Raw genomic sequence first — 11,857 nt, 5'->3', positions numbered from 1 at the left:
GCAGTACATTGGTCATGTGGACCAACAACATCTACGTGGATATCAAGGTTTCGTGCATACAAAAATTTTAGATTATCTAGTTTTTTTGGAACATTAATATACAAACATTACAAAATAGTGAATACAAAATCAATACTTACTTGATTTAATAGTTAGAAATTAGAGATTGTTTTATGGAGACGGTAGTGATATTTATTAGCGCGAGACTAATTAAGTAACAGTAAACGAAAATAAAGAGTAAAAAATATATGTATTTGAATATTATATTTATAAGTTAATTTTATATTATTTTTTTCAAAAGTATTGCATAAATTTTTTTTTTTAATAATTGTGTATAGATTTAAAAGTGATGGATTAAAATGAAATGGTAACATCTAATCGACGGCCATACATTAGGAAACATGTTCAGAATTTGTTTCATATTCTTTCACAAATGCACAGTATCTTTCAGTGAGCTGAGATTTGTTTGAGAATTTTGAAATTTATTTTTCATTTATATTTAACTTTTTTTCAATATCTTCAATTGGCTCGTCTTTCCTTTTCCTTGCACAGATCTCTTCGTCGCAAAACTAAAATGACTATTAGATGTTAGTAAAAAATGTTTTGTTATTTGATTAAAAATTAAAAATAATTAAAATATAGAAGAATAAGTTTTTCAAACATTATAGATTAATTTTTTTAATTTTTTTTTTTAATGTAGATGTTAATAAAAGCTCTTAAATTACTATTGTATTTAAGTTGTTGCCTTCAAATATAATATATATATTTATATATATATAATATAATATATATATTAACCATATATAAAAAAATATTGCTCGGCGTACAAAGCATAAATCAAGCATTATTCATTACATTTTAAAGGCAAAAATGAATACCACATTCAATAAAGCCAAATAAACAAGAAATCAAAGACCCATTACATAGCCCAAGCTCTCAATATTAGAACTTCTATATGGACAAAACAAAAAAGACAACCTAATCTAGAACCTGGTCATACAACACCTGACCTGTAATATCTAACACTTTTATGAATTCATATTTTATAATATATACAAATACTTTATTAAAAATTTATAAAGCAAAATATTTCACAAATTGCACAGACAGGAACTCAATGCACAGAGCTCATGGTACAAATTGCTTTCAAAGTTTCAAATACTTTATCTTTATCAAACATATAATACTCTATGTTTGATGTAACAGGTGTACGCCAAACTATAAAAATGCTTGAAATGAATATGAAGTTATGAACAGAATGACGACTGAAATACTTTTAAAACAACACCTTTTGTAAAAGTGGAGCAAAAACTTTAGAATGGTAATGCCACTTTCTTCAGAAGCCTTGCAAGCCAAGTAACTCCTTGATCTTGTTCAAACAAAAGCTAATGACACCTTCGACTAGCTCCTTAACTTTGTTCAGACAAAGACTGAGGGCTATTTGAGGTAAGCAGACAACCTTGCGAAGGAATTCCTTAATCTCATTCATATAAAAGCTTAGGACATCCTGCAACTTCCCCACTGACCAGCCAAACAACTGGCTAGGAACTCCGAAAGCTTGACATTTAATGAATCGAAGCATCTGCCAAAGCTTCTCCAGACAAAACTCTGAAACACGGATTCCCATTCTGCCAAAGCTTACCGCTGCTTGCCCTGTGATAAAATGAAGACTGCTAAAAGATTCACTCAGTACGACGCTGCATGTATCTAATGCCTTCCGTCCTGAACCCGCTAGAACTCCCTTGCTCAAATCAACACAATTCCGCACAACAGAGCGGAGAAAGGAATACGTTTTGCTCAAAAGATGGGAAATCATCTTCTCAACACCAACAACTGCTTTGAATGCAACAATGCCGAAGTACCCAGTCGCGCCCCCGTTGTTGCTGTTATTTTGATCGCTCAGAACATTTTCAGAAGACCCTCCGTTTTCTGCTCCAAAAACGTTTACACTGCTGTAACTCACATTAACGAGATTTTCAAAAAACCCACTTCCGTTTTCCGCTCTGAGAACATTTTCACGGCCCTCGCTTGCAGTGATCGTTTCACGGCTATAAAGCTTGCTATTGACACTTCCTTGGCCCAGTTTATAACTTTGGCGCAGTGCGAGACAAAGGCACAAAACAACAAGCGAATTCATTCCTACTCTCAGAACCTTTTCATTACATGGATCGAAGTACCAAGATCTAAGAAAACGCAAAATGCCTAAGCCCTTTTCCATAGCACAGTTCACAGCATTTAATATTTTCCCCCATAATGTGTCTGAACCCTTCTTCCCACCAGGACAAGAATTGCTGTTGGAAACGAAAGTATTGCGTTTCTGGTGGTAATTGTCTGGTAGAGGAGAAATTTGAGGGATATTGCTTCTTACCGTGATATCTGATCTGAGAGGACGTTGAGGCGGCGGTGAATTAGGAGGTCTGTAATTTGCTTGTGCTGGGCCTGCATTAACTCTTGCTGGGTGGTCGAGCTGCGATGGTTCAATTGGTGGAGGCGGACTGATACCCACAAACCTGCAGTCTCCCCTTACCTGAGGAAAATAGTCAGCACTAGAATATTGATACACACAAACTGAACTCGCGGCTTCATGGTTAGCTGAAACAGGGATATCGATTCTTACCGTAGCAGTTGGTGGAGCTGGAGTCATCGCCGTGGTGTTACTTGCGCCTGCAACTGCTGTTGGGTAGTGGGGCGTTCGTGTTAATGGATCATCGCCGATCCTTTCCCTACGGTTGATACCCACACGAGATCTCACGCCTCCTCGTACACGAGGAAAATAGTCAGCACTAGAATATTGTCTAAAAAGCGGATCGTTCAATGGGGAGAAGAATTCCCGTGATCTTGTGTTATGATTTGGTAGAACCAACATCACCTTCACCGTGGGAACTCCAGCTTTTCTCAACACCCAGAGCCTTCTGTTGTCCAGAGACCACAGCACGCTTCTGTGTTGAACGACATTCAAGGGCATGAGGACTGCTGGGCTCAACTGATTGTTTCCAATCTGATCCACTGCGTCATCTATGCGCTGATACTCATAAGGCTCCTTGAATGTGTTTTTGATGGAGTCTTGGGTGAATCTCAGGATCTCGGGGGAAACATCGGTTTCTCTCGCCATCGCCTGTGATTATTGATCGATCGGAAACGTTTTTGAGCTGGCTTTATGATCGACCTCAATTTCTGTCTCCTTTTCCAACGGTGGAAGCGGCCATCAGAAGGGCGCCGATCCTCACGGAAGTGGATGCACGCCGGGGAATTCAGTGTAACGGGAGACTCATGTTCACTCTGTACGACCGTAGCTTTTGACTAGGTTTCACAATGTTAACTTCGTTATTTGGAGCAGTTTTGTTAACCGGTGGCCAAACAAATTGGTATTCACTTCCTCGAAATACGTTCCCAGTGTGGCCCTAAATTGTCACTTTTTTGTGTCACGTAGGTTCGTACATGGATTATCTTGGATCGAATCGGATTGTACTTTTATTAGATTTGATTGTGCCGAAAGAAGTGTTGGAAAGGTAGAAATATTGGTAGATAGGGGAGAGGACCACTAGTAGCGAAGGCTTAACTTTGTTAACATATAGTTTATATGGGATATTGTAAGACATTTATTTTTTAAGAAATATAAAATGAATATTGAACCACTGTCTTGATTCATCATGCAATTTGTTAAAATATGGCACTTAGTGAAATGTGTTTAAAAATGACTTTTTAAACATTCAATTAAAACTTAATTTAAAAATATAGTATTTGAATTTTAAAATATCATTTGTTACTAATAGAATATTGTATAATACGAAATGTAACATATATGCAACTTAAATAGACCAAATAAATATTACTAATCATAAATATTTGTTAAATATTACTTGTATATTAAACACAAAATGACAAATACTTCAACAAAGACAAATTATTTGTTTTAATAAAAATAACATATTATTATATACAATACAACCTATATCCAACACAAAGGGACAATTAGTTAAACACTAAAAAATTTTGACACTACACACATGTCATGAGAAAAAATACGGACATTTATTAGTATTCACCTTTTATATTTGTGATGAAACATATTAATAACATGATTTACTCTATGCATGTACATTGCTACCCCATGCTTGTACACATAAGAATAGAATGTGTACACTAAGATATCAATGTTTATTTAAGCAAGCATCTTATTAGTTCATGCCGAATACTATAGCATTCAATGGAATGCTACTCTCCAACTAAAGTATCCAATCATATTCTTTTATTTTTCAGAACCTTTTAATTCTATGTAGTTCTAAAATATATTGATATTTTACTAATTTGCAAACAAAGTATTTATTTCCAATCTTATTGGTTGCATCCTTTTTAAAGTCATGAGTTAGCTTTTATTTTTTCACTTCAATTTTTTTTTTCGTTGAAACTTTATAGCTACCATTAATATGATAAGACAACTCACTCAAATGAAATAAATAAGTTTGACAATATGTAAGAATATCTTTTACTACCATTAATATGATAAGACAACTCATTGAAATGAAATAAATAAATTTGACAATATGTAAGAATATCTTTTGACATATGTTTTCTTGAAAAATTAAATTAAAATATATTTCTCCTTAACTTTAGACTTTTCTACAATGTAAATATTTAGGAAATCTAGTTTTATAATGTGAATTGGTTTAACAAATAAAGGAATAAAGCTTTATATCATATTTTTATATCTTTATTTTTTAATAGCAAAAATTAAAAATAACATTTAATAAAAGTCATAAAATAGTAATATAAACATATAAGTGTTAGAATAAAATTCTTTTGTAACAGTCGCAAATTGAATTTTGTAGATTACAATTTAATTTTGCATAAAGGAGAATATGAATACTTGAATTAGATAAGACTTAAGCTAAACATACATAAGTATTAAGAAATCAATTGACATTCTACTAACATAGCTATATTGCATACATTTTTAATATTTTAATACTTTGATCTTATAAGCTTTCGGTAGGAACTTGACGCTATGCATCCTTATTTATTAAGTCACACACATATATTAGATAGCTATTTTGATTCAAAAAGTTATTTATTTCATTTATTAATGAATTTATCTATTTATTTTTTCTATAACATTTATATGTTTTCACATGTTCACTTATTGGTAGATTTTTTTTTTAACATTTGGATTCCTCTACATTTATTCACAAGAGGGTGATCGACTATTGGACCCTACTCAACTATTGGTTTCTTTCCCCTAGATGATTTTTAATGTCTACCAGCTAAACATAGTCTACGGTTTTGAGTAAGTGTGCTAGAATTAAGGATAGGGAAGTTTCACTCTGGCACTATAAGCCGACTAAACTTATCAGATTAGAAAGTTCTAGCAGTTGTAGTTATTTAGATAAATTACCATTTGCTATGCTAGTGATGAAGTTATTAAATCTAATGAATGCCCTGGTCGATGATAGGGAAGATGTTAGGCAGTATATGTTTATGAAGATGCGCGTGAGTTGAGATAATTTATTTTTTAAAGTCTCCCCTTGGTAGTTATCTAAATAACTGGTCGCATAGTAGTAAGTACTAATATTGTCTATGTTATCAATTAGAATTTTTTTTGTTATTTGTAATGCAATGACAAATAATTATCAACTAAATATACTATAATAAAAAAATTACCTTTTCAATTCATCATTCATCATAAAATATGCATAAAATCACATTATTTTAAAGGCAAATGTTTAGAAATTAAAAATTAAAACTCACCAAACAATGTTAAAATTCAAAATTTTCAATATTACATTTAAATTATTTTTTATAACTAAACCTTCTGAAATTTTAAGATTTAAATATTATATTGATTTTTAATCACTAATTATTATTATTTTGACTAGCTAATAACAACTACGGCAAGGGTCCAACTGATTTTTTGACCAAAAAATAATTAGAAAGAAAATCTCTCAAATGTTCTTCAAATTCTAGAATTCTTGAATCTTCTTCCAATAGGTGTCGCTAGGAGCCTGCAAAATTCCGTTCACTGTAGAAACTCGCCCTTCTCTCTGACGCTGGTAGCTGAAGAACATGTGCAATCTTTCTAGTCTAGGAATGAATGTGTCTTTAGGCAATTTGATCAAACAAATTTTAGAGCCCTATCTATGCTTCTCCATTGGGCATATGTGTCTTCGTATTGGTAGCATTTGATAAAAACTATCCATCCCTTGCACCTTTCACCAAGCATTTTACTTTTCATAGAGAGGAAAAGCACCATAAAAGTAGTGCCTTTTGGCTTTGCACCTATCGGCTGGCATATTTCATCTTTGAAATTTTCAAGAAAGCAAACAAAGATTGAAAGGGCTTCTACCATAGCATTGCCCAAGCCACACAAATTTGTAGACTTTGTAATTTCGTTAATCAAAGTAAGAGCTTGGATCATGACTTATATCTTTGTTAAGCAAATTTAAGATTTATATTCATAGAGTTTGGAGATTGTTTTCTATATTCTTTAAGAATTTGTTGTATATATTATTTTTCTTTTATAGTGAATCCTTTAGTGCTACAAAATAGTGAAATTGGTCATCTCTTCAATCTATGGAGGGTTGAGATGTTTCAAATGGATATGCTACTGTATTGACAGAGCCACTAACTCTCTATGTCACAAAAAAAAATTGGAAGGCAATTTAATAAGTTTTTTTACGTTTTCGTATAATGAAATGTTGTGTTGTAAGTTGTTACAAGGAATTTAATTTAGCTCGGGTTCCAATGTTTCCTACATTGCTAATACGATTTTTATACCATTTTTTCTAATTTAAAAAATATTTCAAGAGTTATCACCAAAACTTTGTTCCTGGTCATCATATAGCTCAAGCAAGAGGAGCACAAATTCAAGAAAATGTTGGAACTTCTAGTGGCACTCACAATAATCGTAGATGTTTCTTGATCAACAATAAAATTAGGCATTTTCCAAAGCCTGTAAACATGGTTTGAGAAGATAACATTCCACTCATCATTCAAAGGCAACATAATAGAGAATTTTTGTTAGAGTGGGGGTTGTCGTTACACCAAAAGACCTACTATCAATGTCTGATACAACCACTCAAATTATAGTACATAGGAGGTGATTAAGCCCTTGTCATTACTCTTGAGGGGAGTGCCAACCAAATTTCTACCCCTCAGCATTACCTAAGGGTATGAGGATTTAAACCTATGACCAAGCTCTAATACCACTTGTTGGAGTGGGGTTGGCGTTGCACCAAAAGACTGATCTGTAAGAAAACCACACTTGTTAAATCTATTTTAGCTATAAACTAGATTTCAAGTGACATTTGATGTAGAACAAATGCCATGTACTACTTGTTTGAGTGGGGGTTGTCATTGCACCAAAAGACTAGCATGGACTAATGCCCAATACAACCACTCAACTTATAGTACATAGGAAGCAATTAAACCCTTGTCACAACTCCTGAGGGGAGTGCTGACCAAATTGTTGCACCAAAAGACTGATCTATAAGAAAACCACACTTGTTATCTATTTTAGCTATAAACCAGATTTCAAGTGACATTTGATGTAGAACAAATGCAATGTACTACTTGTTTGTCAACTAGGTTTTGATAGACAGTTGAGTAGACTCGAACCCACATGAGAGGCTCACAAGTTACCATTGTGTTCTAGGCTCTTGTTAGTACTTGTCATAGGCTAAGTATTGTTGTGATACTTTTTGCATTTCATGCATTAACTCGCGATTAAAAGTCTTCTTTTCAATTAGTTTAAATTTCTCATTTTTAAATTTAATTATAAAATCAATACTTTGTGCATAGTTAGATGTAAGATTTTTAATTTAAAAATTCCTATAAAATACTTTTCTATGATTTGATTGGATGAATCATTTTAACTCTTATATGGATGGATTTCTTAAATTGTAAAACATGATACTTAGATACTTTTAAATATTTTTAAAATTATTATTTTTTCATTCAATTAAAAATATTATATATACTTATATCATACAATATTATAATAAATGCTATTATATATATTATTATTATAAAAAATATTATATAATATTTTTATTAATTTAAATATTCTGCATACTATAATAAATTTATTGAATGAAAACTAAATTTATATTAAAAGTAATGGCAAGTACTAAGCCATTATATGACACTTGTCTATTTTATTTAATGCTTATTATATTTTATTTATATGTATAAAAACTAAAATTTAAATGTTCATAATTTATATTTTCTTTCTTTTAATAAATTATTTTTCTAAGTTTTGAAACTAATTAATTTTAATTAAATTCTTTGAATTTCTACCACTAAATATTTTCAAAGCTTATACTATAAGTATAAAACTTAAGATTAACAAAATAAAAAAATTAACAAAATGATGATTAATAATACATTTTTAAAGTGTTGGGATATAATAGGTATAGACCTTTGGAAAGCTATCAAAGCCTCTAGAAATGGAGGTTCTCTTCTTTTCAAAATTAACAACTCCTTTATCACTTTGATCCCAAAAAAGGTTGATCATGAACTACCAGGAGATTATAGACCGATAGCCTTGTGCAACACAGTTTATAAAGTTTTCTCCAAAGTTCTAGCTAACCGGTTGAAAGGGATCCTCCCTAAGATTATCTCTGAGGAACAAACAAGCTTCATGTCGGGTAGATCTATTCTCGATGGTATCATTACCATTCAAGAGACCATTCACTCCGTTGATCTTAATAAGGAAGCCTCCATGCTCATGAAACTGGATATCCAAAAAGCATATGATATAATTGATTGGAGGTTTCTATGTAAGATGTTAGAAGCTTTTGGATTTTCTCACCAATGGATTAATTTAATTTTCAAATTTATCTCATCTCCAAAAATCTTTGTTCTCATCAATGGCACCCCAGAAGGATTTTATGAAATTTCAAGAGGTCTCCGACAAGGGGATCCTTTATCCCCCTCTCTTTTCATCATCATGGGTGAAGCTTTTGGGAGAGCTGTGACCAATGCATATAACAAACAGAGAATCTCGGGCATTACTATTACTAAAAATTTGCCCAGTATAACCCACCAATAGTTTTTCGATGACACTATCCTTCCTAGGAAGAGCATGGTCTCAGAAGCCCGTGCTCTCAAAAGAATTATTTATAAATATATGGAAGCCTCAAGACAGAAGGTCAATGACCTTAAGTCAGAGATTTTCTTCTTGAACACTAAGCCTGAGATGGAACAGTAGATTTGTAAATTTTATGGGTTTTAAGAAAGGAACCATTCTGTGCAAATATCTGGGTATAGCTCTCAAGAAAGGTTTAAAATCAGGTAAGGTTTGGGAAAACACTTTAGAGAAATTGGACTCTAAGTTATGCTCTTGGAAGTATAGATGGCTCATAAAGATAGGAAAATGCACAAAGATCCATGCAGTCCTCTCGGTCATTCTGACCTATCCTCTTTCGTGCCTTCCTCTATCTCAGCAAAATCTTAGAAAATTTGAAACCAAGATGAGGAATTTCCTTTGGAATGACCGGGACAATGATAACATACTGGCCCTTATCAAATGGGAAAGCATATGTAAACCGAAGGCATTAAGAGGTCTTGGAATTAAAAACCTCCAATAGCAAAATGAAGCCCTAGGGGCAAAGCTAATTTGGAGACTTTACCACGAAAGTAACTGTAAATGGGCTAAGATTCTCTATAATAAATACCTCAATGCAAATGACCCACTCTCAATTTTAAAAATGATCTCTCTGCAAAAAGGTTCAGAATGCTAGAATTTCATGCTCAAGTGTCGCCATTTGATTAGTAAATTCTTTACATGGAATGTCGAGACTGGTGATGAGGCCCTTTTTTGGGAAGAGTCCTGGGAAGCCAAGCCTCGACTTTTTGCCTTTAAGATCCCTTTGACTCTCAAAAATAAGTTAACTGAGTTGTGGGGAAATAAAGTTAAGAACTATAGGATTCTATCGGACTCTAATGGTTCCCTTGTCTGGAAATGGAAATCTCCTTGAGGATTAGACTTGGATGATGAGTCTATTAATTATTTCCAGAAAATCTTGGAAGATAAGGAACTTAAGCAGTCTAACAAAAGAGACATTTTAATTTGGGCAGCATCTAATGATGGGAAGTATAACGTCAAAAGTGGATATATGGAAATTCTTGGAGTTAATAGGTTAGTATCAGTGGATATCCCAGTAAAGCTTTGTTGGGATCCCTCCTGCCTTTCGAAAGAAGGATTCTTTCTTTGGCTTCTGATTCAAAATAGGATTCCAACAATGGAAAGATTGAATACCCTTGGCATTCAGGGCCCCTCTAGATGTGTTCTTTGTCTACAAAGCTCTAAAAAATCATATCATCTTTTGTATCTATGTCCCTTTTCCCTTAGTTGTTGGGAGTGGCTTAGGCAAAAGTTGGGATGCTCCACACCTTTCCCAAAATCATTGTCCTAGGTGCATATGGGATGGCCTTCGAACAATATCAAAGTTTTGTATAGTAAGCTCTACAATATTTTTCCATCTATTCTGATCTAGGAAATTTGGAAGGAAAGAAATCGTTGGATCTTCTGTAATTTGGAACTTAAATCAGAAGTTCTTATTTCCAAAATAGAAGCTAGTATTGTAGAAACTACTAATTTTTATTTGAGGAAGTTGAGATTCAAGGAAGGCTCATTCCTTAATTAGGATGGCCTCATGAAGAAATTTTCACATAACTTGATCAATCCACCTTTATTCTACACTAAGGGTAAGAGAGAAGCTAGGAAAAATTGTAAATGGGAGCCCCCTCCCGTTGGCTGGGTTAAATTGAATTTCAATGGGGCAATGAGGGGTAATCCAGGTATAGCCAGCATTGGATGCATCATTCATAATGTAGACAAGCTTTGGATTGCCAAAAAAGAAAAGTCAATTCACCCTACTTCTAACAATTTAGCAGAACTAGAGGCCCTTTGTCAAGGGATTAAGTTATGTCATAAGCTTAACCTCCCTAAAGTCATTATCAAAGGCAACTCTCAAATTATTTTAAATGCTATTAGAAAAATATCAACTCCTAATTGGGTCCTTAATTCTCAATTAGAAGCAGTCCTCTCCCAATTAGAGAAGTTAGATGATTATAGAATCAATCATATCTACAGATAAGGCAATCATCTCGTAGATCAATTAGCTAATTTGAGAGCTGATGGAGTTGACTCCTTATTAGTAAACAAGGGTTATTTTCTCTCTCATTGAACTCTCTATAATCCATTATTTTAATACTTATTTAATTTAACCTTTATTCTTAGGTTTGTTTAATTCTTTAATAACATACCCCGCGAGTATTGTGTGGTCGTTTATATATCATCCCTACATCTTAAGTTCTCCATTAAATTTTGACTCTGGCTCATCAACTTGCACCATTTATTCGAGTTGAAAGGTCTCAGTACCTTCTCATCATTGTTGTGTAAGTCACATATGATCGATCACCTAAAGTTTCATGTTATTATGTCCTCCATTATGACACTTCACGAGCTCAGGTACTTAGCATTTATTTTAAATCTTTAGCCCTACTCTTGTGATTTGGCATCAATAGTTCACATGTGCTCTTTTCTAGTAGTTTCCTGGCTTTACTTTGGGGTGTTGATTATCAAGATTGTATTTTACACAGATCTCTCTAAGCATGGAGACCAATGTGGTCCTTTTTCATGCATCTGAGTGTATATGAGCAATGTTAGTATGCTAATAGAAACCAAATTTAAATAAAGCTTCTACAAACTAAACAAAATTCATAAAGTTCAAGATAGACTAAGATGAGCTCTTAATTGAGAATATGAGCCATTAATGGACTCTCTCAATAAGAAGCTCTCTTGTTGAGTAGCTTTATCTAAATGGATAGGATGTATGCTCAATATGCTTTCAAAGGC

General features: G+C 33.2%; 1 protein-coding gene across 1 annotated transcript; it reads right to left on the bottom strand.

Moving 5' to 3' along the window:
- Window positions 1–1,131: 1,131 nt before the first annotated feature.
- On the bottom strand, window positions 1,132–3,314 carry LOC149571037 (uncharacterized). Its single transcript, XM_089812604.1, has 2 exons — window positions 2,618–3,314; window positions 1,132–2,527 (listed from the first exon to the last, which is right to left on the bottom strand). The coding sequence occupies exons 1-2, from the start codon at window positions 3,110–3,112 to the stop codon at window positions 1,337–1,339; spliced, it is 1,686 nt and encodes a 561-aa protein (XP_089668730.1). The 5' UTR covers window positions 3,113–3,314; the 3' UTR covers window positions 1,132–1,336.
- Window positions 3,315–11,857: the final 8,543 nt, after the last annotated feature.

This window comes from Cupressus sempervirens, chromosome 2 (genome assembly GCF_028749045.1).
Source record: "Cupressus sempervirens isolate cs-2001-9-10 chromosome 2, ASM2874904v1, whole genome shotgun sequence".
NCBI lineage: Eukaryota > Viridiplantae > Streptophyta > Pinopsida > Cupressales > Cupressaceae > Cupressus > Cupressus sempervirens.
Note: the sequence above shows the minus strand (reverse complement) of the source record. Positions and strands in the feature narration are given on the sequence as shown.

Bases quoted from the DNA above. Each gene is read 5' to 3' on its own strand.
- LOC149571037 (XM_089812604.1), bottom strand. From the start codon at position 3,112: ATGGCGAGAGAAACCGATGTTTCCCCCGAGATCCTGAGATTCACCCAA. The intron at 2,528-2,617 runs GTAAGAATCGAT...TATTTTCCTCAG, and splicing joins CAGCTCCACCAACTGCTACG to GTAAGGGGAGACTGCAGGTT.